The following is a 27,284-nucleotide window of genomic DNA, read 5'->3' on the forward strand; positions in this document are numbered from 1 at the left end:
AACATTTTTGTTATCCATGAGCGTTGCGTTTTTATAACAGAGCGTCACGTCGAGGACTGCGTGCGTTCTGTTCCATTCCGTTGCGCTCAGTGTATGAAGACGTCTCAAGGAGTTCGCCTTGCCCATCACACCCCTTATATAGGCATATAAACGGTCAAATGTCGAGCAGCAGCGAATCGCCACACAGATCCATAAAAAATACACGGGGCATGGAGAAGCAGGCCAATGCGGCTGTTTCCAAAAAAGTATTGAATGTCCAGAGGAATTCAGTAACCCCTCCCGTGAAAGTACGTATTTGAGAGCGCGCACAGGAGCGGGCGCTCGCACTCCAGCTCTGCGTTCAGTCCCAAGCGCTTCTGACCGTCACTCCTCTGTGGAAATTTATCTGTTTCAGCTGAACACCCCATAAGCAGCCATGGATGCCATTAAGAAGAAGATGCAAATGCTCAAGCTCGACAAGGAGAATGCCTTGGACAGAGCTGAGCAGGCTGAGGGAGACAAAAAGGCAGCGGAGGACAGGAGCAAACAGGTCTGCGGTTTTAATGAGGACTTTAAAAAGTTATCCATAACGCGCACGCGTCGGTCTCGTGCGCTACTTGATAAACGGATTATTACTGCGCCTGAGTGGATTAGTAACGGAAGAAGTGTAAAAATTTCATTGTCAGTTAAAATGTTATCTATTTAGTGTTACTGTAATAATTACTGACTCCCCATTTTGTCATTCATCTAATGCAGGAAAATGTAGGTTATATGCAGCCATTCATTCATTAACCCTTCCGTTATAGGGTCCCTGAGTAATATTTCTGTAATTTCTACTCGAATTTATTTAGTTTTCAATGTTTCAACAAGATTTTCATTATTAGTATGGTTGAAAATGTGTGACTACAGGTTGTAGTCCAGCTTGGGATCACTTAAACTTAAGCTTTCAGTCACCAGTTTTTGTGGTCTTTTTTAAGTGTAGTCATTTCAAAGTTAAAACCTTGTGTTTCCCCTAAAATATTCCTCTGATCAAACCAAAACTCTTCTGGCAGATATTACTGACACTTTAACCCTCTGTGGTATCACAAAAACTAGCCTAGCCTATATTTTGAGCTATATGAGACTTATATAGGTTATATAGCATGTTTAGTATTTGAAGTAGACATATTTAGTGTTTTAATAGCATTTGTAATAAAAGTTTACCTCATTTGTTATGAAAACTGTCATTTATGCATGTGTAGTTAGAAGATGAACTAATTCAGTTGGAAAAGAGGTTGCGCGTAACCGAGGACGAGCGTGATAAAGTGCTTGAGGAGTACCAGAGCGTCGAGGAGAAGCTCCTGACCGCCGACGAAGTCGCCACCAAGGTATTGTCCTGTGTGTTCCTGTCTGAATCTTCCTAACTTTTCTTTCTTTCCGTCTCTTTCTCTGTCGGTCTCTTTACCGCCACACCACGCGCGCACTCTGCTTCCCGCTCTTCACTGCTGTCAATCAATCACTCAAACACGCGCAGCTTGAGGATGACCTCCTAGCACTGCAGAAGAAACTGAAAGGCACTGAGGATGAGCTCGACAAATATTCTGAGGCTCTTAAAGATGCCCAGGAGAAACTGGAGCTGGCTGAGAAGAAAGCCGCAGATGTGAGTATATGGAGCTTCACCGCCTTCACGCATCTTTTCCTCACACTTTTGGCATGCCACATTTTAGGCCCATAGCCTATGTCTGTCATGTATCATATTTGAAGATGGTTGTGGATATTGTTTTCAGACCCAGGTTGCGCTTAGGAAACTTCTCAATTATGTTTCATTTAAGTAACACGTCATACTTAAGATAAATTTAAAAAATAAAGTGACGTCACGCATCATGTTTTGGGCTCGTGCACTGTATGAGTGACATCATTTCGTAATAAGTAACCTATAAGGGCAAACAGTCGCCTATGGCATGGTAATATAAACACAATCCGCATACCTCTGACCAAACATGGGGTATTGTGGGTAAGCAAACATAAACGATTCGCGATTTAAATTACAAGACGTGCATTCCAAGAGAGAGAGAGAGAGAGAGAGAGAGGCTGTTATATTTAGCTTACTGCTTTATATGGTCAAGACTCAGCTCAACTCCTTGGGCTCTGCCCTCGAGAAAGACTGGAAGTCTTTGTTCTTAAATGTATTCATTTAGATTCAAAACTAAACTGTATTGCGAGTATTGCAGTAGATAATCCAAAGTCTTGTCAAGTAGGCCTATTTGCATAGCTTTGCATGATCGTGCTCCGAACATCTAACTTCAAAGAATCATTTGAACTTGAGTCGTTTTGTTTCGTTGATTCGACATCCGTCATTCAATAGGCTAATTAAGAATAAATAAAATTAAGTTAATTAAAATAAGTTATTTGTGAGCAGCAAAATCGTAAAACATTTTCACTCAGTTTTGTTCTGTGAAAATAATACATTTTTGCACTGTGGTCTTGGATAGTGCGCACTAGGACTCCCCCTCTTGTACAATGACAGAACTACACCAAGAGCGCTAAATTAATATTAAAATATTAAATATTTTTAAACATATATATAATGATTTTATATATATATATATATATATATATATATATATATAATGCAAAGCTATCATGCAAAGCTATGCATATATATTAGTAGCCTATGCTATTAAATTCAAAATGGTTGAAAATGTGTGACTACAGGTTGTAACCTAAGCCTTAGGATCACTTAAACTTAAGCTTTCAGTCAACAGTTGAATATACAGTCAAACCAAAAATTATTCAGACACTAGATATAATTTTTGATATATTTTTTACTAGTGGGTGCAGGACACTATAGTTTATTTATGTAAGTGAGGATAGCAAAATAAAGTAAACATATTACTTGATACTGTGACATATTATACCCAAAAATTCTTCATACAGTGGACTACCAGTAAAATTGATAAAAATTTGGGACCAAAAATTATTCAGACACTTTGACCTGAACATGTTTTGCTTTTCTGACGTAATAAAGAATATTTTTTTCTGACAGTTTAACTCTGAGATCTTGTCATATTTTATTACCTTTTTTTAAACTATAGTGAATAAACTGTAATAATGAATGAAATGTTCAAGGTGTCTGAATACATTTTGGTTTGACTGTATATATATATATATATATATATATATATATATATATATATATATATATATTTCTTTTTTTTTTTTTGCAAAATATCCAAAGTTTTGGCAATATTGTATTATTTACAGTCATGCCAACAAAGCTACTTGAATATATATATATATATATATATATATATATATATATATATATATATTCAAGTAGCCTTATTAGAACTACACTAAGAGTGCGAAATTTGGTTGTAAAGTTTCAAATAAAAATATTAAAATACTTTAAAACATATATATAATGATTATATATATATATATTATTATTATTTTTTTATTTTTTTTTCCTTGCAAATATACAACGTTTTGGCAACATTGTATTACTTACAGTCATGCCGATAGCTACTTGAATATATATATATATATATATATATATATATATATATATATATATATATATATATATATATATATGTAATATTAATAAATAATATAAGTATAATATTATTTTTGTCACTTAAAAATGTATTACAATATCAAATTGTTTAGACAAGAATACAACAGAAAAGTCAGCTCTGGTCGATGACTTAATGATCCCTATAGAGGGCGCAACAGGACAAAACAAATAGATTCGAGGCCCAGAACGGCGCACCCCCTCCCCTTGAAGCCGTTCCATATTTAGCAGCTCAGTTTCAGCAGCAGCAGCAGCATCCCAGTCAGTTAACCATCAGGCTGTTGATTAACTCACTCAGGTGTGCAGCAGGTGGAGGATGTCATTGTGTATTCCATATCCTCTAAATTACTTTAGAATAACCTACGATTCAAATGAATTAATAAAAATTTGTTTTAACACATCAAACAATCATTACATTTCACCTCTTGTATGTCTCACATGGAAATACTGTTTGATGAAAAGCGGCAGATAAGCCCTAGTTTGTGGTAATGACGTCGTTTGAGGCTCGCCTATGAAAACATGGTTACTTCCGGTGTGATCTGTAAACGTTGCTCCGCGTCCTCGCGCACACACAGATCAGGGGCAGCAGCGTCTCTGAGCTGTGTTCTTAAGGAAACGCGTTGAAATACAAGGCTTTTAGGGGTTATTTAGAAAAATAATGGCGGGTACATCGCTGGAAGCAGTCAAACGGAAAATAAAACTGTTACAAGATCAAGCAGACGGTGCTGAAGAGAAAGCGGAGAAACTGCAGAGGGACTTGGCGCTCGAGAGGAAAGCCAGAGAAACCGTAAGAACGTCAAATTATACGAAGTATGAAGTGCATGTGTTGAAATGCGACGCGCTGCAGTGTAGCGTCACGCGCATTCCAGGCGTTCCGACGGGAATAAGTTAATTTGAACAGTCGCTCATAGAGCGGATATGATAGTATGCACAGTGATGTGCATTATTAACGTAGCGGAATTTCGCAGACGCCCTCTATGCGATGTTTGCAAGCCCGTTAAACGGCAATATGTATATCACGCCCGTTTTTATGATTTCAAAGTTAAGCCTTATAACAAGTAGGAGACGTGAATTAAATGTTTGCCAATGTGATTATAGACTGACGCATGTAAATGGAGTTTAAAGGTGCTGAATAACGATGTCCGACTCGTATCCGAACGAGTCGAATCTTGTTTATGAATCAGTTGAACCTGTCCACAAATTTAGTCTTAATGATTCACGAATTGAAGTGAAAACCTTCAAACGTTTTTTGAATCAATAATTCATTGTCTCGCTGCGAGATCTGTCTCTTTTGGACCGGTCCGATTCATAATAAAGCGAATTAATGGACGGGAACCATTTGGTTCGATCGATTCCCAGTTGGCTGATGAGTGAACTTGATGTGAATTAACGTTGTCGTCATGCTACAAAACAAAAACTGTTTTAATAAATACGTTTAATAAATAGCAAAAACCTTGAGCGAATTCATTTTAGGTTTGTTCAATATTATAATAATGCTTTGACTTATTAAATGAGTCATAGCTGTAATAAACTGAACAAGGGCTGAAAAAACCTTATTAATAAAAATTAATCTTAAAAAACAAAAAACAAAAAACAAAAAAAACACAAGATGACAATTACGTCCGAGAGTCAGTAAAATAATTAGTGAGACGTTTTTGAACCGGTTCTTTAAATCGAACCGCTCGAAAGAATCGATTCGCGGAAATGTGTCGGACTTCTTGAAACAGGACGTTTAAACAACAAAGACCATGTTGTTTTCACCCAAAACTTTGAGATTGCTGATGACATCCCTGTACAAGACTGTTTTCAGTCTCTTGTTGACTGTTGTAATTGGAGAGTCAGGTTATAATCCAGTTAGTTAAGTAAGTTGTAGGCTACTGCTCTGAATGGGTCCTTGTTTAATGACCATTTACATTGAACCAGAATGCAATCATTTTAGGCTAATAGCCAACAGCAGTTTAGTAGTGATCCTGGAACTGTTTATGTAGTGGTTTTATCGTAATGAACCGGCGGTGTTGCTGCCTCAGGCTTTGTGTGGACATCTGATGAAGCATTTGCACAGTTTCCCTTATATGGCCAGTCTGCATTGTCACATACTGTGGGACTCACCTTAGTTGCGCAGAAATAAAGTCACAGCTTTCGTTTCTTGTAGAAGCTTGGCATTAATAATTCGTCTCAATCTTATATAAACAAGAATGTTTGAGTCTCTGGGCCCTAGAAGGAAATGTAGAAGTTCAGTGCTGGCTGTCAAGGTTATCTGTGTTGCTTTCTAGATTTTCATATCTCAGCTGACAATATAACATGTACTTTGCCCTATGTAGCTCCCTGTAGTGGTAGGCCTTTACCTATCTGTGGGCTGGGACTTAAAGGGATAGTTCACCTAAAAATTATTAATTGTCTCACCCTCAAGTTGTTCCAAACCTGTTTGAATTTCTTTTTTGTGCTGAACACAAAAGAATATATTTTGACGAATATGGCTAACCAAACAGTTGATGGACCTTATTGACTTCCATAATATGGAAAAAAAAAATATTATGGAAGTCAGTGGGGCCCCTCAAGTGTTTGGTTAGTAATATTCTTAAAAATATATTTTTTAACAATATTTAAAAAATAAATTTAATAATAATGTGACTCATACACTAATGCAACTTATGTTTTGTTTTTTTGACCCTGTGCGACTTAGGTGCAATTTATTTTCCCAAAACATAATGTTAATCTCTTGCTTGTGTATTAAAGTAATCCTGTATCCGCTAATGCTGTAAGTTAGTATTTCAGACTAATTCAAACCGGTAATTTGTCTTTTTGAACTCTTCATTAAAATAACTGACTCAGAGTCATAGTTTTGGGAATTGGTCACATTGCAAAATATGTGGAGCATAAAATTCCTATATATTCTATTATCCTTACTATGCATGAATAATATAAGCCGCGTTTCCATCGCAGGAACTTTCCCAAGGGACTTTGGGGTGGTTCTTGGTGTGTTTCGACCGCAGGAACCAGGGTCTAAATGAAGTTCCAGGTAAAAATTTCCCCCTCAGAAAGTCCCTGCTCACGAGGTAGTACTTTTTCAAAGTTCGGGGACTCTCAGGGATGGGACTTGGGCGCTGTTCACACAGCATTTTGATTGGTTGACTCCATGCAGCATTTTATTTCAACCATCATTTTTAAAAGTCTGTTGCAGTGCGTACATTAAGAGTTGTTTGCTATTCCAATCAACAATGCAGTTTAAAAATTACGACCGATGGACCAACAACGAGGTTCAGGCATTATTAAGCTTATATGTGGAGGACGAAATCCAGCATGAACTGGAAAGTCGCGCGCAGTCCTACATCACCGGACATCTTCACGGTACTTTAAACCGCGATGGAAACGCAGACAGCAACAGGTCTGAGGGGGGAAAAAAAAGTTCCTTGGACAAATTGTTCTGGGTAATTTTGGTGGAAACGAGGCTATATTTTATTATTCGCATTTAGCTTTGTGGGAACAGAGCTGCATACCAATTTCAGCATACCACAGCCAACTACTGCTTTAGGAGGCCTTACTACAACAAAATGTTGCTCCTTAAATGCACAAGCTTCATAAAGCAGAATTGAGTTTCACTGCAGTCAGCTAAATTATATTTGAAATGGTCCAGCTTCTGTATTTGCCAGTTAGCAGGATCAGCCTGCAGTTCTCCACTTGGTCGTGTGTGTTTGGCCTTTGACAGTGTAATCCATGTAGGTCCGTCGGGACTCCCTCCCACAGCCTGTTAACGTTGTCCCAGAGGCTCGGTAATGATCTGATGGCCTAGTCCTGTCTCATCCATTAGCATTGCTGCCATTACGTGTTATATGGTGTGTGCGACCACAGCAGAAGGAATGCTCTGTCTCAGTAGGTCTTAATGAAAGCTAGTGAGTATAGAGTAGCACCAAATTACATTGTCATCAAAACCTACGCTAGATACTAGAGATGCACCAATACTAAATTTGTCTGCTGATACCGATAGCCAATTATTCAGTATGATATCTGCAGATATCTTTTAGCGAGCTCCTCCCTTAGTGGGTTTACAAGATTACAAAATTTATTTTAACTACTTTATAATCAAAACCTTTTCTAATCTTGACAAAACGCTTATCGTCGGAAAGGTCTGAGTCTCATGGTTCCATATTTGCCAACTGTTTTGAACTTTATAAATTTGTTGCAGGAGAATGTATCAAAAAATATTCAATAACATGTCGGTGACACTATTTTTGGTACAGCGCCTAAACAAAATCTCATAGGAACTTCAATTTTTGTGATATCAACTTCAAATTTGGTTAGACATATGGCTTTCATTTTATACCAATTTTAGAGTAAAATATATTTGACGAAACATTGGATGGGATGCATGCTACAAATAATGTTTGGTGTAGGGGAAAACTGTGGACCTGGCAACCCTGGCTTGAACTACGGGTGATTTTATAGAGTCAAGTAGAGCCTGCTTTAACGTCACAATTTTGCGTTTTCGCATAGACAGCCCTAAATTCAACACAAGACATATATACCCTTTTTTGATATATATATATATATATATAGAGGCCCTGATCATCGACTGTTTTAAACAATTGGCCGGTGGCTGATAGTGAAAATATTTGCTTTTATCGCCCCAAACCGATTATTGGCCGATACATCGTGCCTCCCTACTGAATACTTACAAATACAAGCCTGACAAGTTCTTTACACTGAATGGGATTGGTCAGCATTTGTGGGGTTTGGGTGTCACTGTCTATGTGAATTGTGTGTGAACATCTGTGAGTTTTGTCTGAACTTGAGCACTTATAGCAGTTCCTCTGTGCTCTTCAAGGCTGAGGGTGATGTAGCTTCCCTGAACAGACGTATCCAGCTGGTTGAGGAGGAGTTGGATCGCGCACAGGAGCGTTTGGCCACTGCCCTGCAGAAGCTGGAGGAGGCCGAGAAGGCTGCCGATGAGAGCGAGAGGTTAGTACAGCACTCTGACACCCGCTTTACAGAAAGCATGGAATAGTGCAGAATATAGCGTTGTGTAGTGAAATGCTGTAGATGAAATGAGGTAGATGTAGTTATTGCTGTGCAGAACTCAATCTGTCTTGAGTGAGTCATTCTTGTTTGCTTTTCATTGAAGTGTCTCCTTTCTGAAGCACATGACTTCTTTCATGCCTTCAAAGGCTGAATATAGCATAAAACATTTTAAATGTGAGCTGAGGACCATTTCATTTGTTGCACCAACTGAACGAATCTGCATTTTTGAGTCTGAATGTTGACTTGGAGCCGCACTCATCAAAACATCTTGATAAACGCGGAATCTCGTTTGTGAGCAAACAGAACCAAATGAACGCTGTATTGTGTTTGTGAACTGAACTGAATGAACGTTTGTGAGCGAACCAGATGAACCTAATTAATGGATCACTCATTCTGGATCGATGAATGAATCACTAGACAAGTCCTGCAGAATCTCGTTTGGGAACAAACCAAACCGAATGAACGCTGTGTCTCGTATGTGAATGAATTGAACCGAATTAATCTTCTCCAGTGACCTCATGGGATAGTAAAGTATCCATCATTTGTGCAATATATTCAGAATCTCGCCAGAAGTGATAGATCATCCGGGTACTTTTTGCCTACTCTTTTGAGTACTGTGAATTCAGACATAATTCATTTGTCTACTACTGTTTTTCACCTACTATATAGTAGGGAAGTATGCGATTTTGGATGCAGCCAGTATTGTATTTGTGAGTGAACCGAATGAACACCATAACTCGTTTGTGAAAGAAACTGATCCGAATGAACACCATATTGTGTTTGTGAGTGAATCGAATGATTGCAGGATCTCTTTTGTGAAAGAACCAAACCGTGTGAACGTAGAAACTCGTTTGTAAGCAAACCAAATGTACGTAGCATCTCATTTGTAGACAAAGCAAACCTAATGAATGGATCACTCCTTGTGGATCCTTGAATGAATCACTGAAGAAATCTCTTTGGTGAATGATTCAAATTATTTAAGTGGGGAGAATCCAAATTAATTTGAATTCTCTCTCTCTCTCTCTCTCTCTCTCTCTCTCTCTCTCACTTGAGTGTTTAATGTGAAGCTCATGCTAGGGCTGGGCGGTATATCGAGTTTGTATGATATCGATATATTTTTAATATACGATACGCAATGCTGATGTTGTTAACATTAACAATTTGAGAACAAAGTATAACAATAATAATAATTTGCACGGTTTGACGTGATCCGAGCTAAGCGATCCTTAGATTTAATCACCATTGGCAGTGCGATTTATTGTAATGCTTTTTTCCTCAGTTGGTCAGAACAAAAGTGGCGGACATGTTACTTGTACAGATGACATTTTCCGGTGAAAATTCCTACTTTGGTCATACTTCCAAGACGTAGAATCTGTGATTCCGAAGTACAGTATCCGCACAAATGTGGTGACTGACAGCAAAGCCGTGCCGATGCACAACCCATGTAAAGTTAATTCTGCAAATAACTGCAATTGCAGGTTTCAAACAGAGATGGCGACAGAGGCAAAACTTACGGACTGCAGCTTTAATTCTCTGGATTGTTCAAATGTATACATGCTTATTAAAATTTAAAAACTATATTTTGTGATATACTGCATATCATTATCATGGTAATTAGTAATTACGTATGGCCATGGCACACGAGTTTGTCCATACTGCCCGGCCCTATACAGTATGTGTGTACACAGAGCTATAGCATACAGTGGTGTTGTAGAGTACAAAGCAATCAAGTGTGGCATTCTGCAGGACTGTCAACCTGATTCACTTAAGCAGAACAAGTCAGTTGATCTGGTCCACACCCCGTCCCTCCCCCTCTCGCACTAACTGTGGTTACTGTGTGCAAGGGCTCCACCGCTGTATTGCTATTGAAAAGACAACATGCTGCCACTTCCTAGCCTGCACCGCACATCTGGTTCCCTGCATAAAGACTGTTTGTGTGCGCGCTGAGGGAAGTCCATGTAATTTGTTAATCACCATGACCACGAGCTGACATGAGTAGTTCGTAAATGTCGTAGTTGTATTTAGGGAGGCATTATTATTGCTTAGTGATGTACGTGTTTGTGTCTATCTATCAAGCCCTTGAAATGCCTCTGCATATAGCATAAAAATCAAGGGCATTGCAGATCATTGTGTGATGCTGTTTTTGGCCTAAACAAGTGACGTGAGCTGTTTGCGTAGAGCCAGTGGGTTTCTGAATAAACAGCAATTTGTAGAGGCACTAGGCTGCGTTTCCCTTCCTTTGTTTGCCCACACAGAGGCCCTCTGTCTCCGGCGCAGTGCGCCTGCATAGAACCACTCTGTACCGAGACCTGGTCTAGCTCTTAAGTGCTTTTTCCCTCCCATTCATCTGTTCTGACAGTGACTGTTCTGACATTATGAGAAAACATGGGTTTAGAAACCAACAGCTCAAGAAAGCTCTGCTAAAACAGTGTTTTTGATTTCAGAGCTTGGCTGCAGACAAGTTGGCGGCTGTGAATGTAATTTGTGGCGAGTTATCGATCCAGATTGAGTCATAGAGAGATTTCTTTCTCCCTTTCACTTCATTTCTTGCTTCCTCCTTCCAGAGGCATGAAGGTCATTGAGAACAGAGCTCTGAAGGATGAGGAGAAGATGGAGATACAGGAGATCCAGCTGAAGGAGGCCAAGCACATCGCTGAGGAAGCTGACCGCAAATACGAGGAGGCAGGTTTCCTCAGTGCACACACAGGAAAAAAAGAAACAAATGACTTCCTGCCTTGTCACATGATCTTTCACACTTAAAGTGAGCAAGCAAATGCTTGCAGTTCTAAGAAGGATTAGCTGTATTTTGTAATCTGATTAAATATGGCTTTGAGGGTTTTTTGTCTTTTTATTTGTATTTTTTTTTTCATGTTTTTTTTTGTTGTCTAGTTTTTGTTAGTTTTTTGTTTCATGTTTTTGTTGTCTTGTTTTGGTTTTGTCTTGTGGTGTTTTGTTTTTATCTTGTGTTTTCATTTTGTCTTGTGGTGTTTTGTGTTGTCTTTTGTTTTGTCTTTTTTGTTTAATATGTAGAAAGTGTACTTTTCTTTCTTTAATTGGCTACAGGTGTGTAATTGTCCCATGATCTGGCGTGTGTGTGCAGGTGGCCCGTAAGCTGGTGATCGTTGAGGCTGAGCTGGAGCGCACAGAGGAGCGTGCCGAGCTGAATGAGGGGTACGAAGCGTTCCCGCAGCCTCTTGCATGTCTGCGCAACCCTATACATATACATATTCATATTCAATATGCATGTGTCTGACTCTCTTCACACACTCACACAGCTTCACAGGTTTTATGTCAGGACGCATTCACACAGGACACATTCATAAGACGCTAACTAGCTAGCTAACTGGTTTACTTTTCTGAAGTAAAATAATGCAAAATGTAGTAATCGCTAAAAAAGTTTTTAATAATAATAAAAACTCTCTGACGTACAGTCCATTGTAACCAGACACAACTATGATAAGAGCCTCTTCTGAGATGTCACAGATAAATGTTCTGTGTTGCCAGATTGGGTCGACAGTTTTCAGCCCAAAAGCTCTCAAAAACCCGACCAAATCATTCACTGCCAAAAGAATGTGATAGAATTCTATGGTCATGACAACCAAGGTGTTTAGGTACCATTTACCCCCTTAAAACTAAATAATGATGACATAATAAAACTATAAAAATGAATCAATTCTCCTGCCAAGTGCAAATACAGTAAAAGAAAATTAGCAAATGGCAAAAGTGTTTCTACCCAAACAAGTAGAAGCTATTTTGTCAAATATTTGCAGTCAAGAAATTAACAGATTTTAAACCTCACACACACACACCATAAAAGCCGAAAATGTGTCATTCGTTTTCAGAAAATTAACGACAATAATAATAATGCACTTTAACTTCAAACAAAACTAGTACGTCCTTCTTGAAGTACACAACGCAGAACTTTGCACAGCCAAAACTGATTAATTGTTGACTCGACCCTCTTTCAGCAGTTGTCTGACTCGGACAAATAGAGTGCAGCCTGGACAGTTTAAAAGTTGCAGATGTCCTGATCAGGCCAGTGTGCACATGATGATGGACAGTAGTCATACTTCCATATTCGATTTCAATTAAGTCATTCAACTGTGCTCTCAGAGTTGGTTATATTTATAAGGAGCCTTCGACTCATCTCCCACCACAGGTGTAATCGATGTTTGGAGAGTTGGGTCACTCTCCCACTCTTTAATGTTGATACAACTATATATTAATGCCACTTTGGCATAGCGATCATTTGAATATACAGCTACAAGTTATCACGCTAAACCTGTCACTCATGAATGAGCATATCTGCTGGCTGATCGCTGATTGGCTAAAACTGTGCTCGTCAGCGACGTAATGATGACTGATTTTATGGAGTACATGCACACTTCAGTTTTGTTTATTAACCAGTTGGCTTATAATTTAGATGTTTGAAAACTGCCGAACTGACCCCAAACCAGACGAAATTTTGTCCACCCACCCAAACCAATTTTTACCCGCACAATCAAATTCACAACTGCCCGTCCCGCCCCCTGCTTTTTCTGATTGGTCCATTGGATTGGTTCGCTTCAGAATTAAAAGTAGTATGTCAGAGAGAAAGTATTCATAAAGCATTAGATGAAAAATACCTGGATGACCTTCTACTTCTGCTGAGATTCTGAAGTGACGCACATACCGACAGTTCCTCAGATGTAACACAAGATTGTGTCCTGTGTGTACGTCCCTTAAGAATTTTACTCCCATTTTGCTGTTGGCTAATAACTGCCTCACATTCCTGTTTTTGTTTTGGTTGTCTTTTATAATGTTTTATTTTTGCATGCACTGTTAACTTGCATGTGGCCTGCGTTTGGAATGGCCTTCCCCTGCACACACTAACAGACGCGTTCGAAGATTACAGGATGAGGTTCGAGTGTTGGACCAAACCTATAAGTCATTAAAGGCATCAGAAAACCAGGTACTGCACATGACTCATTAGGTCGCATACACCTAACTGTCCCGCCTGAATGCGTGTACCCTGCTTGCTACCTGATTTGGTCCATCTTTTTGTTTTGTTTGTTGGTAAAGTTTTTGGTTTCACGCCCTTCTAACTTAGCAGGAATGCTGCTACTCGAACGCTTCTTGTAAGGTGTAGCAATTTGCATGCAGCAGATCATCACGGCACATTCCTGCTGTGTTATTTCGGTCTCCCCTTGTCCTCCACCCCTGTTTTGATTGATTTTGGGTTTTTGTTTCTTTTGTTCCCCTTCTTTCCTCTCTTCCGGTATCCCTGATGTCAATATTTCCAACCTGCTTCTGGTTCTCCTCCTCTTCTCAATGTACCTTTCCTCTTCTTGTTCCTACTCCTCGTCTTCACCTTCCTCCTCTCCTCTGCGTTCTGTTTGTGTAAAACACCAGCAAATGCTCTGAGCTTGAGGAAGAGTTGAAAACTGTGACCAACAACCTGAAGTCCCTGGAAGCCCAGGCTGAGAAGGTAGGTGTGCTGCTGCTGCCCCGGGCACACCATCCACCCCTCCTCCTGAACAAACCGGGATAACCAGTGTCTTGATGTTTCACAATCCATCTTTGTCTGCAAAATTTAAATGAGCCTCTCAGCAGAGGGTTACGTCCTTTGCTGAAAATACCAGCTTAATATTCTGATTTCTACTGCTTTTCTGCTGGTCTAGCTGGTGCATCAGCATAGCCTTTTTTAAGCTTTCTGGATCAGCTTTCTGGTTGACCAAGAAAATCTTGTTAATAGTGAAATCTGGTTAAGCTGGTTAAGAAGCCTAGTGGAGGCACCAGCATCCAGAACACAACATATGCTGGTGACCAGCTAAAGGCCAGGGTCTTTTTCAGCAGGAAGTGCAAAGGCCCCTTCACTCCAAGAACGATAACTATATTAGCGTCTAAACCAGCGGACGATATCATTCTGTTTACTATATGCGCGCACTACAGTTTTGTCATCCGCTGTGTTAAATTCTCAAGCTCTTTAAAGTCTGGTGGGTTCTGATTGGCTGAAAAAATCGTTCTGAAAGTGATTCCAACGATACGGTTTCTCTATGCCGTTATCATTTTAGTTGTGTTGTGAACTCTGCTATTCTTTTATATTTTGAACGAGATTTAGAACTACATCTTTGTCGTTATTGTTATAGTTATCGTCCTTTGTATTAACGGGCCTTAAAGATGAAGTAAATCAATCAAATACAGTGATTATTGTTAATAATAATAATAATAATAATAATAATAATAATAATAATAATAATATTATTATTTATTATTTAATAATATTTGTAATTTGTTTTAATAATAACATTTATTATTTAATAGTAACTATTTGTTTGTTTTTAATAATAATTTCAAATATATTCAATTTGATGTTTTAATAATAGCTTTTATTATATTTATTTAAAATAATAGTAATTATATTTGTTGTTTTAATAATAATAAATAATAATACTAATAATCATAATAATAATAATAATAATAATAATAATAATAATAATAATAATAATGTAATAATCAAACAATAAGTAATAATAATAATTTATTATTATTATTATTATTATTTGATAATTATAATATTTGTTGTTTGTTTTTATTAATAATAATAATGATGATGATGATGATGATAATAAAAATCAACAACTATTATATTAAATAAATGCTATTAAAACATCAAATTACTATCATTTAATAATAATAATTTTATTAATAAATAATAAATGCTATTAAAACATCAAATTACTAATAACAACAATAATAATAATAATAACAAATATTATTGTTATTAATAATAATAATAATAATAATAATAATGAATGCTATTATTAAAACAAATTACTAATATCATTTAATAATAAATGCTATTAAATTATATTAGTAATTTGTTTTTTAATAACATTCATTATTTATTAATAATAATAATTTGTTTTTATTAATAATAATAATAATAATAATAATAATAATAGTTGTCGTTAACAACTAAATTATTAATATTATTATTGTTGTAAATTATTGCTTCGATTACAGCTACTCTTAAATGTCTTGCTGATGCAACCAAAGTAAATATAACTGAATATTGCCTACACTATCCATGATGATGTCATTTACAAAATGACAGTGTAGACAGTCAGTCCTAGAGATCAAATATGGATATTATGTACAGTAACAAAGAGCCCAAGTGTGTTATTGAGCGAAGTGTTCATGTGTGCTGGTTTGTCGTGACGTTTGTTGTTCTTGTGATGTCTGCAGTACTCACAGAAGGAAGACAAATATGAGGAGGAGATCAAGGTCCTTACTGACAAACTGAAGGAGGTACGAACTTCTTTATCATAGGCCTTTTAGTCATCCTTCTGTCCAGGGGACGCTAGTATTGTCTCCCTATGCTGTTCAGTGCGTTTAAATATATTACTGGCTAGAAATTACTCTTGGTTCAGGGCAGTGTTTTTGTTTGATGCAGGCCGAGACCCGTGCCGAGTTCTCTGAGAGATCAGTCGCCAAGCTTGAGAAGACCATTGATGACCTTGAAGGTATGACTTTCATTCACTCATTCTCTCATTTCAGTGTCATTTCAGCTCCTGGTGAATTTTCATTCATACGTGTGATTGTGAAGCATTCAGGGAGAAAACCGCTTTCGCTTCAGGTCATAAAGCTTTCAGCCTTTTATTTCTGTCATCATGCTGTTCCTCAAACCTTCTGCCCCACTGGCTTTCTTTCAGCTTCCGTATCGGTTCAGTCACACAATTAAGCATTACTTCTTTTCATTGAGCAGATCCACACACAGACTTCACATTGTTTTGTAAGGTGACACCGGTCCAATTACACGCAGGGTTTAAACTTTATTAGGCTTTTATGAGCCTGCAGTTAAATAGTCTCCTACTGTTCTACTCATTTAGATTTACACAAGCAGAAGTTCATTTTCATAATTATACTGATGTGTTTGCACTTTGTTAATATATCTGTGATAATACAAATTCCTGGACAGAGAGGCATCAGTAAGAACCTTAACAGGAATAGCTCATCCAGAAATGAAAAATGTCATTTTCTCAACCTTCACGTCATTCCAAACCTGTTTGACTTCATTTTCTTCTGTGGAGCATGAATGATGTTTCCCATAGTGCACTTTTTCCATAATGGGAACTGATGCTGTTGAACTCCCATAAGTGACAATACAAGCACCATAAAAGAACATTTACACTAAAAGTTCAAAAGTTTGGGGTCTTTTAAGAAGGAAATTAATGAATCAAATAAATGAATCAAAACTGACAGTAAAAACATTTATAGTGTTTATAATATATTTGAGTTGAATGAGGTTTGGGAACTACGTCGTTTGGGAAACGAGCGTTTTCCACTGATGGAGAAAGTCATACAGGTTTTGAATGACTTGAAAGTGAGAAAATAAAGACTAAATGTTCATTTTCGCTAGTCGAGACAGGTGACCTGTGAGCGAGTGGCTCTGACGAATGCGTCTTGTGTTTCAGTTCCTTTCCATTCCTCGTTAACTTTATTTTCTGTTTTCCCTCCACTCTGTCTTCACGTCACTCTCTCGCTGTCTGTCACTCCGTTCATTGGGGCCTGTCTTGCCACTGGACTGGATGCTTCACTCCTGCACCTGTTTTTAAACCCCTTCCACTTCTTCCTGTCCACCCTCCTCTGTCCTCCCCTCCATCAAACCCGATAGATGAGTTATATTCCCAGAAACTCAAGTACAAAGCCATCAGCGAGGAGCTGGACCACGCTCTCAACGACATGACTTCAATGTAATTCATCTGCGGTCTCTGCCTGTGCCTGTGCCCCTCCCCTCCCCTCCCACATTACCCATAATCCCCCTCTCTAAATAAGGTCTTGTATCTTCAGTTCACACACTGTGACTCTTTGTTCTTTTTAAATACTCTGCTATCTCTGTAACTCTACAAGACATATGGTCCATGTTATAGGTATTTGATGTGTCAAGTCGTTTGCTTATTGCAAATTCATCCTCGAGTGTTAAATTGTGGCCATGGCTTGTAGAGTCAGTGTATAGGAGTTTTGTTTTTTTTTGAATTCATAATTATTGTCACTTTATTCAAAATAATCTTGTGAGAAAATTACAACTCCTAACATTCTCAAATCTTTGGTTAAACTTTTGTTGGTCAGTACTAGGGCTGGGCAGTATAGCTTTAAAAGTTTATTTATTTATGTTAACTTTTTATTATTATGAAATTATATAGTAATATTTAACACTTAAAAATTAGTAATTGTTTGTCACTGAAAAAATGTACAGAATATATATTCTTTTTTATATTAATGTTTCTATCTGTAGACACTACCATTTAAATGTTTGGCGTCAGCACAATTTTTTTTTCTTTTTTTTTTCTTTTTTTTATTAATGCTTTACTTCAGCAAGGACGGGTTCAGTTGTCCACAAGTGACAGTAAAGCGCTTTATAATGTTACAAACTTGCTGTTCTTTTGAACTTTCAAATTCAAAGAATCCTGTAAAGAAAAGAAAAAAGTATCCATGGTCCACAAAAATATTAAGCAGCACAACTGTTTTCAACATTAGCCGTGTTTCCATTACCCTTTAAATTGCACAAATTGAAATTGCGAATTGAAAATACGCCCAATGGAGAAACGTCAATTTCGCAAAAACTCACATATATCACAATTTTTACGCTCGCATGAGGTGGTTTTTCAGGCAATTTGAAAAAGGAATGTTTCGCAAAACTGCAATGGAAACAGTTTTTTCGCATTTACAGGTCACTTAGCGTATGTAAAAGTCGATCATTCTTTAAAGATGTTTGGACAGAAGATGAGAGTTCTTCATTAAACTCATAAAAGACAAGTATTATGGAACCTCTGAATTCTAAACAACAAAGAAATCCCACAATTTATCAAGACCTCGAAGCAGATAGGAGGGAGAAAAGCCCAGAAACACCTCATACGTGTCTGCTCTCAAGTATAAGGGGCTTTCCTTGCCATAAATGCTTGAATAACATGCCTACGTCTCCTTTGATTAAAAATAATGGCTAGTACAATGGCTGAGATATACGTAAACCTACCAACATCCGTTGCCATGATTTTTGTAATGACTTATTGCGAGAGGGGGGAAAAAAAAGATGTTTTGGTCGCATAACATCGGTTAATGGAAACGCGGTCATTTCGCAATAGTTTTTTATTGACATTTAGAAAATATCACAAAAGTTTTGCGCAAATCTGCAATGGAAACGCGGCTATTGATGATAATTAGAAGAAATGTTTCTAGAATGATTTCTGAAGGATCATGTGACACTGAAGACTGATGATGCTGAAAATTCAGCTTTGATCACAGGAATAAATTACATTTTATATCAAAATATAAAACAGTAGTTTTAAATGATGATAGTATTTTACGATATTACTGTTTTACTGTATTTTTGATCAAATAAATGCAGCCGTGGTGAGAATAAGACACTTCTTCTTTTATTAAAAAATATATTACCGACCCCAAACTTTTGAATGGTAGGTTTTTATTTATTTATTTTTTAACAAAAACATGGCAATTTCTGTGACAAAGTAATCACAGAATCATAATCTGTTCAAACAGATTCACTAAAAAAAAGTACTGATTCATGAAAATGAATCAGACTTCCTGATATTGTTGCTATTCTGTCTTAAGTCACCCATCTAATCTCATACTTAAAGGGTTAGTTCACCCAAAAATGAAATTAATGTCATTAATTACTCACCCTCATATCGTTCTACACCCGTAAGACCTTCGTTCATCTTCGGAACACAAATTAAGATATTTTTGATGAAATCCAAGAGCTTTCTGTCCCGCCATAGAAAGCAATGCAATTACCACTGTTTTGGACCTTGAAAGTGGTAAAGACATCGTTAAAATAGTTCATGTGATTACAGTGGTTCAACCTTAATGTTATGAAGTGACAAGAATACTTTTTGTGCGCAAAAAACAAAGACTTTATTCAAGAATTTCTTCTCTTCCGTGTCAGTCTCTGGCGCTTCCGGGTTCTAGACACAGCAGAGAAGAAATTGAATAAATTCATTATTTTTTTTGTTTGTTTGTTTTTTGCGCACAAAAAGTATTCTCGTCGCTTCATAACATTAAGGTTGAACCACTGTAGTCACATGAACTGTTTTAACGATGTCTTTACTACCTTTCTGGACCTTGAAAGTGGTAATAAAGTCTATCGGAGGCCAGAAAGCTCTCGGATTTCATCAAAAATATCTTAATTTGTGTTCCAAAAGATGAACGAAGGTCTTACGTGTGTGGAACGACATGAATTAATGGGTGAACCAACCCTTTAAGCCATTTTACTATCTTAAAATAGAAATATTTAGGATGTTGCTTAATATAACACAAACAGAATAATATGAAATGCCTCTAAAGATTCACTATATCACCCAGCCCTGTTGGCAGTACTGTGAAGTCTTAACAAAGCATGTGATGAATATTCAGAAATGCACCACAGTTGTACAGTGGTAAGCGTTTCATGCTCAGTGGCTTCCTGTGTGTGTGTTTGTGGTGTTTTCTCTACTCTGGTGTAAAATTCATCTACTAACAAGGTCTCCTTCTGTTCAGAAGACAGGCCCAATGGTTTCTGATCTCATCTGTCGACATCATGTGTGATGTCCTGTCACTATGTAGTAGTTCTTTAGGAGCGTGTGCTGCTTGGTAAGACAGCCGTGTGGTGTGTGGCTCCCCTCTATGGCGATTCAGCGTACATTTGATACATTTCTAACTCTATCAGAGATTAATGGGAGGCTCTTTATAATAAATATCCACGTCCCTTTTGGACGGTAAGCATCGTGGCTCCTGTGTGTGGTGGTTTCTTCCCTTTTCTTGTGTTTTGTAGTTTTCTCTGTCCCTTCCATCACTACTTTTTTTTTTACTTCTTCCCCCTGTGCAGATAAATTGTTCATCAAAGACGCCTCCCGCTGGCTGAACGACATCACTCTGCTCTTTCCAGCCTTTCTTTTCCTCTCATCCCTCTATCCCTGCTTCCCACCCTTCATCGATCATTGTGTTTTGTTGCCCATCTCTTATTGTACAGAATCTTTATGTAAAACTATGTAAACCTTCTTTTTTTTTCCCCCCTGTTTTGTTCTTCCTTTTCATTTCTATGTGCTTTTATTGCTGTGGCTCTAATAAAGTCAGAAGCGTTGGTAGACGTCGTGGATTTCCTCTATGGTTATTATATGAGATGTTATTGACATTCAGAGAGGTGAAAGCCAGCTTTTGTTCCTCAAGTGTTTAATAAAGCCGATGTCTTTTCATGTGGGGAACGTTCTTAGAGCTCTGCTCCCCATATTTACATGTTAGGCAAATTGATTCTCTCCTACTATTCAAATTTCTGTGGGTTTCTAATCAAGTTGTGTCATGGAAGTAGATGACGGTCACTTCTGTTTTAACGTCTGTTCATTAAACCGCATGATTACCTGTCGTGCTTGTACTGCACTTGTAGTAAACGTTTAAAAAAAGATAATGCGTCGACCGCAACTTTAACCTGTGACAATAAACCTTTTCTCACTGTTCAGGAAAAATAGGTTTCATGAGCTAGCATCGCTAATACTTCAGGTTGGGGTTTTGAACGTATCCCTAAACCAAAATGTACACGTTAAATGCCACTATGAGCATGAAATGTCAAGGAGTTGAGGAGAGATCTCATAGACTTGCATTAAGAGAGCAGGTCTGAGCCATATCTGGAGATGAGAATATCACGTTAGCTGCTTTATAATGTTTTAAAAAGTTACACAATCGTTAGAAAATAGGTATTAATGGTATTTTAAACACATTCCTCACTTTCTGCTGAACAAGAACAGTGTTACAATAGATCTTAAAGGATTAGTTCACTTTTAAATAAACTTTTGCTGATAATTTACTCACCCCCATGTCATCCAAGATGTTTTTTCTTTCTTCAGTCGAAAAGAAATGAAGGTTTTTGATGAAAACATTCCAGGATTTTTCTCCATTATAATGGACTTCAATGGACACCAAACGGTTCAAGGTCCAAATGACCGTTTCAGTGCAGCTTCAAAGGGCTTTAAACGATACCAGACGAGGAATAAGGGTCTTATCTAGCGAAACGATCGGTCATTTTCGAAAGAAAAAAAAAAATGTAAATGTATATGCTTTATACAAACAAATGTTCGCCTTCTAAGTGCTTCCGCCAAAACCGCATTTCCGTATTCTCCAAAAAGTTTACGCTGTATGTCCTACGCCTTCCCTATTCAACTTACGGAAAAAATGTAACTGGCGCTGCGTTCGTTCCGTAAGTTGAATAGGGAAGGCGTAGGACATACAGCGTAAACTTTTTGGAGAATACGGAAATGCGGTTTTGGCGGAAGCACTTAGAAGGCGAACATTTGTTTATATAAAGCATATACATTCACTTTTTTTTTTTTTTTTTTTTTTTTTTTTTTTTTTTTTTTTTTCTCGAAAATGACCGATCGTTTCGCTAGATAAGACCCTTATTCCTCGTCTGGTATCGTTTAAAGCCCTTTGAAGCTGCACTGAAACTGTAATTTTGACCTTCAACCGTTTGGAGGCCATTGAAGTCCACTATAAGGAGAATAATCCTGGAATGTTTTCGTCAAAAACCTTCATTTCTTTTCGACAGAAGAAAGAAAGACATGAATATCTTGGATGACATGGGGGTGAGTAAATTATCAGGAAAAGTTTATTTAAAAGTGGACTAATCCTTCGATATGTATCACGATACTGGGTTCACAATATGATCCGTATCACATTATTTTGAACAATTAAAAAAAAAAAAAAGAAATTCAAATAATGTTTTGGAAATAAATCTGTTAACAATTTTCAAATACTTTGTTGCGCATACAACTTAATAAAGAATTTACAATATTTCAAGATTTAATTTAACCTTCTGTATGTAAACTAACAATTGACTAGGTGTGTCACTGAACAATAAAACTGAATTTTAACATGAAATTAGAATTAGGATAGCTGAAACCTAAGAGAGAAATTCTTAAAGCAGTAAAACAATGGTGAAACCAGAATAAAAATATTCATGATTCTGAACCTGAAAATACAGAATTATACTATATATGTAAATAATATACTGGTAAAATCAGACATTTGGCATTATCAGGACCCACAAATATCGCACCATTGCATTATTATACATTATATTCAACATTAAATATAGTAGTTGAATGAAGTACTGTTACTGAAACTCTGTAAACATTCATTTTTTTTTTTTTTTTTTCTAACACAGTACACTCACGCTTTCTCTACACTACAGTATACGCGTCATTGTATCTGTTCATCATATAAAGCCATCGTGTCTCAGAAGACTTAGATTTGGATTAGACCGCTCGATTGATTTATTTTTTGATTTATTTTTTTTAATCTTTTTCGGTTTTAGGGGAATTGACTTTACATTTGAGAGACAGAAATCTCTCAGATTTCATAAAAATATCTTAATTTGTGTTTGGAAGATGAACAAATCTTATAGGTTTGAAACGACGTGAAGGTGAGTACATGACAACTTACATTTTTTTGGTGAATTGTACCTTATAAATACAGTAAGCTGAGTCTTAGATAACTAACTCTCTATCGCAAGTCATATCGTTTACATCAATGATACATATCTTTGCATTTTTATATCGCGATATAACGATGTATTGTTACACACCTAATGTATATCTATGTAGAGTTTGAGCATTTAAACTTCAGACACACATGTTGTCACTAGTCAAGACAGAAGTCTTCACTTTGTTTCTGACATTGGGCTCAAATCTCCTAATCTGCATGTTCTACTGAGGTATGAGAGTTTAGACTCTAATAGGGTGAATGTAATCTTGTCCTAGTTACAGATCAACAATAAGGTTTTTTCCTTCTGGCATTTTCACTGGACCTAACACAGAAATGTATGAATGGTATATTTTAAGCAACATATTTTATGCAGTATAAAAAAAAAATCCATTAAATGTTACATTTAAACAAATTTCAAGTTTTTTTTTTTCCTTACAAAAAGTAATTTATTAATTTTAGTAGTTATTTTAATTTGCAATAATAGCTGGTAAAGTATATTATCGTGCAGTCATTCTCAACTGGTTTGGACATGGGACACACATTTTCCAATGGTCATTAACCCACGACCCAAATTTTTAGGAATTTGAACCAGATATTTATTTATTAGAAAGAAGTACTGTCACACTTTACTTAACATGCACATACATTGTAAGAATATCACTAACACTGAACAAACAGTATAAGGAAAGGCTATTAAATAGCAGCCCCAAACTAGTTTTAATAAGTTGACATGAGCCACTAAAGTCATCAAAAATATAGAAAATGGCATAAAGTGAAAATAAAGGTTACTGAAACTAGTTACCATGGCAAATACATTAACATGAAGTGTTAATAAAACAAATGGAAACTGATCCTGATGAATAGAATGAACATCATACCTGCATGCAAATCCTTGCCAGCCATCACACGACATACATGTTGTGTAAATCATTTGTACTTTTTGGTAATTTCATGGCTTACTAATTGACATTGTAACTACGATGTTGCATGCTCATAATTTCACTTGCTCTTTATATATAGTGAAGTGATATACAGTGCGCGCCTCAGCATTTGCACGTGCAATTGAAGAGAGTGCTGCGAGCACAGTATAACGTCTGACAGGACAGGAAATTTTTTTTTTTTTTTTTTTGAGGTTTACGAAAATAACTTAATGACACTGACATAAAGCCTGACAACTAAATCAGGACATGTGGGTTTTTTTTTTTTTTTTTTTTTTTGAGACACTCTTAAACAGTCTTTCAAAATAAAAGTCTCACATCAGTAAAATATTTGGAATTATGTTTTTTAATGTAGTTGTTTCTTTGACTGCACACTCTGCAACCCACTCAAAATGGTCTTGCGACCCACTTTTGGGTCGCGACCCTCCGGTTGACGAACATTGGTATAGCATACGCTATATAGTAGTGTTTCTCAACTGCAGTCCTCGGGACCCTCCACCCGGAATGTTTTTGATGCCTCCCTATTAAACACACTAAGAAGATGAGTTGAATAAGTGTTTAAATTGGATGGATGGATATGGATGTGGATGGATGGATGTGGATGGATGGATGGACGGATGTGGAGGGGATGGATGGAAGGATGGATGTTACTACTTTTTGAATTAATGATTTGTTCCAAGACTGTCTCAAGTATTTTTTGACAATTTCATCCATGTTCACCAACAACCACACAACACTGAATGACTGTTCTGTTAAAATGGGCTATCCTTATTGTCAAAAGCCCTGCTAGTGGATACATGAGCTCTTACACAAACCTAGCGGTCCCTGCTGTCTGATCCCATCACAAACACCTCCTCCAGGTTGGTTTCAGTCTGAGTAAAATGTTACTAACTAATCCCTCCAGCTGTTCTCATTTCTTCTTCACTCTGTTCTTTCTCTGTTTTTCTCTCTCTCTCTCTTGTCTTAACCTGCTGCATTGCCCGCTCCTGTAGACCGTCTCTACCAGCAACTTGAGAAAAACCGCCTTCTCTCTAATGAGCTAAGAATGGCCTTGAATGACGACTAAAACTAGTGTGGACTTTTTTGTTTTCTTTTGTTTATCACCAAATGGTGTCTAAAGTGAATGCTGTTGTGATTGAAAGTTCAAGGAATGTGTTTTTGTAACAAAGTTACACTTTTGCTGCCTTCAAGTCATGTTGGAAAGATCATATTTACAAGATTAGATGTTTAACAAAAAATTAATGTTTGTCACATTTTATGCACATTTTAATATATATAAACAAACACTCTACTAGTCAAAACTTTGGAATAATTGACCAAAGCTACATTTATTTGATCAAAAGTATCATGATTTTGACAAAAATATTAAACGGCAAAAAAAAATGTTTTCAACATTGATAAGAACCATCATTAATAATTGAGCACCAATAATAATTGATAAATGTAATATTTATATTATATAAATTATAGATTTTTCTTTGCTCTTCATTTTAGACGGGGGGAAAAAAAAGTCCTGAATTTGTCATTCAGTGAAAGAGAAATTGATCCAAGTGTCTTTTAGTGCAACCAAAAATCGTAATTACAACTTCCGAACTCATCCCAGAAGGACTTGAAGGCAGCATTTGGATAATGGATGGCTACCACTTTAATCAGGATGTCATCTAATGCCTTTTGCTTTATGCAAGAGTCAGCACTCTTTAACTGTGTTAGAGAATTATATACAGTATTAACACATGTATATCAGTATGTATATATAAATATATATAATGTACTCTGCTATGGTTATTTAAATGAAAGCATGAATTGAGTGTGTGAAGTCTGTTATAGGCAGTGTTGGGGGTAGCGCATTACAATTAAAAGGTTTGTTTGAGCTGCGCCCTCTGCTGTACCGGCCGTGAATTTGCATTTCCTTCATCATGAGGCTTACTCATTTCACTTTTGGTGTGGAAGGGCCTTCACATTTGCCAAAAATAGAACTTTCCGGGTTAAAAAACAAACAAACAAGCAGCCCAGGTGAGGAAAAAGTAGTGCAAAAGTAACGTAATGCATTAGATTCCATAAAAGTAATCCAATTAGTTACTTTTTTAGGGAGTAGCAAAATATTGTAATGCATTACATTCAAAAGTAACTTTCCCCAACACTGTTTATAGGCAGTGAGGAGTCCGACAGTTATGCCTGCCGTTTTTGAATGAACATACTCCAGGTATCCACTGCATGTTATTCCCTACATGCTTTGCACTGATATTAACGTGTCTTTCACTTGATGTTCTAACAGAAAAACTCTCACATGCTAAAGAAGAGAACCTCGATATGAACCAGATGTTGGAACAGACTCTATTGGAGCTGAATAACATGTGAATCCTGGTCACATAATGATGATGATGTCTGCATTTTGTATTGGTTGGTTTTTTTTTTTTTTGTTTTTTTTCGTCCTGACAGTTATCAGATTGAATAACATGTGCCATTTGTTACAAAAGCTTTAGTTTTCCTTGTATTTTATTTTATTTTTTATGTAATATTATGGTACATGTTCATTTTATTCTGATTGTGCACAAATGAAACAAAGTTAGCAGCAATTGCACTTAATTCAATATATGCACACAACGGTTCTATTGGACACGGTCGAGTCTGAAGCCAAGTTGAATTGAAATTGAAAGGTTTTCTTTTAATAGTGTACATCGGATTAGGTTGTCCTATGTATACTGGTGCTACTGTGAAGGCGGATGTCTAGCAGTGTGTAGCTTATAGAGGTTTATAATTAACTATATACACTTTCCAATTTGGATATCATTCTCTGTGCCAATATATAGCCCTAAAGGGACTTATTTACACTCCAACTTTTATTTATTTTTGTTTTCTTCCCATTTTGCTTCAGGATGTCAGGCAACATTATTTGCAAACGCTCTGAGTTCGCTTACGCCGAAAAACCATGTGGTTCAAAATGTCCTCCGTTTTGAATTCGAAAAATATGATGAAATCATATTTGGTTGTGCCTCGTTCATTTTAGACATTTTAAATGTAGATGTATTAAATGTATGTCATACATAAATGTACAAAGCTAAAATAAATAAAACCACTCCATTTGACATTTTCTAAAGCCTGGGGTCTGTTTTTGAGGTGTTAAGAGCTGCACTTCTGCTCTGAATTGTGTTCTCTGTTAGCCTTGATATGTTTACTACAGAGCCTTATTTTCTTCTCCCACTCATTTTGCCAAAAGAGAGGGTTCTGGAAGTAAACATTATTTTTTTTCTCCATAGGGAAATTTTTTTTTATCTTACTGTGAG

At 36.8% G+C, this 27,284-nt stretch overlaps 1 protein-coding gene across 26 annotated transcripts; it reads left to right on the forward strand.

The window, feature by feature from the left end:
• The first annotated feature begins 262 nt into the window (after positions 1-262).
• On the forward strand, positions 263-27,091 carry tpm1 (tropomyosin 1 (alpha)). 26 transcript variants are annotated; one of them, XM_051883341.1, is made up of 10 exons: positions 263-529; positions 1,221-1,346; positions 1,493-1,618; positions 8,358-8,491; positions 11,116-11,233; positions 11,652-11,722; positions 13,943-14,018; positions 15,779-15,841; positions 15,987-16,056; positions 26,276-27,091. In XM_051883341.1, the coding sequence occupies exons 1-10, from the start codon at positions 416-418 to the stop codon at positions 26,356-26,358; spliced, it is 981 nt and encodes a 326-aa protein (XP_051739301.1). In that variant the 5' UTR covers positions 263-415; the 3' UTR covers positions 26,359-27,091. The 26 variants fall into 26 exon arrangements, with proteins under 26 accessions (XP_051739301.1, XP_051739276.1, XP_051739286.1 ...); XM_051883316.1 differs by lacking the exons at positions 1,493-1,618; positions 26,276-27,091 and adding exons at positions 17,208-17,286; positions 24,993-25,071; XM_051883326.1 differs by lacking the exons at positions 1,493-1,618; positions 26,276-27,091 and adding exons at positions 17,208-17,286; positions 20,415-20,675.
• Positions 27,092-27,284: the final 193 nt, after the last annotated feature.

This window comes from Ctenopharyngodon idella, chromosome 24 (assembly GCF_019924925.1).
Source record: "Ctenopharyngodon idella isolate HZGC_01 chromosome 24, HZGC01, whole genome shotgun sequence".
NCBI lineage: Eukaryota > Metazoa > Chordata > Actinopteri > Cypriniformes > Xenocyprididae > Ctenopharyngodon > Ctenopharyngodon idella.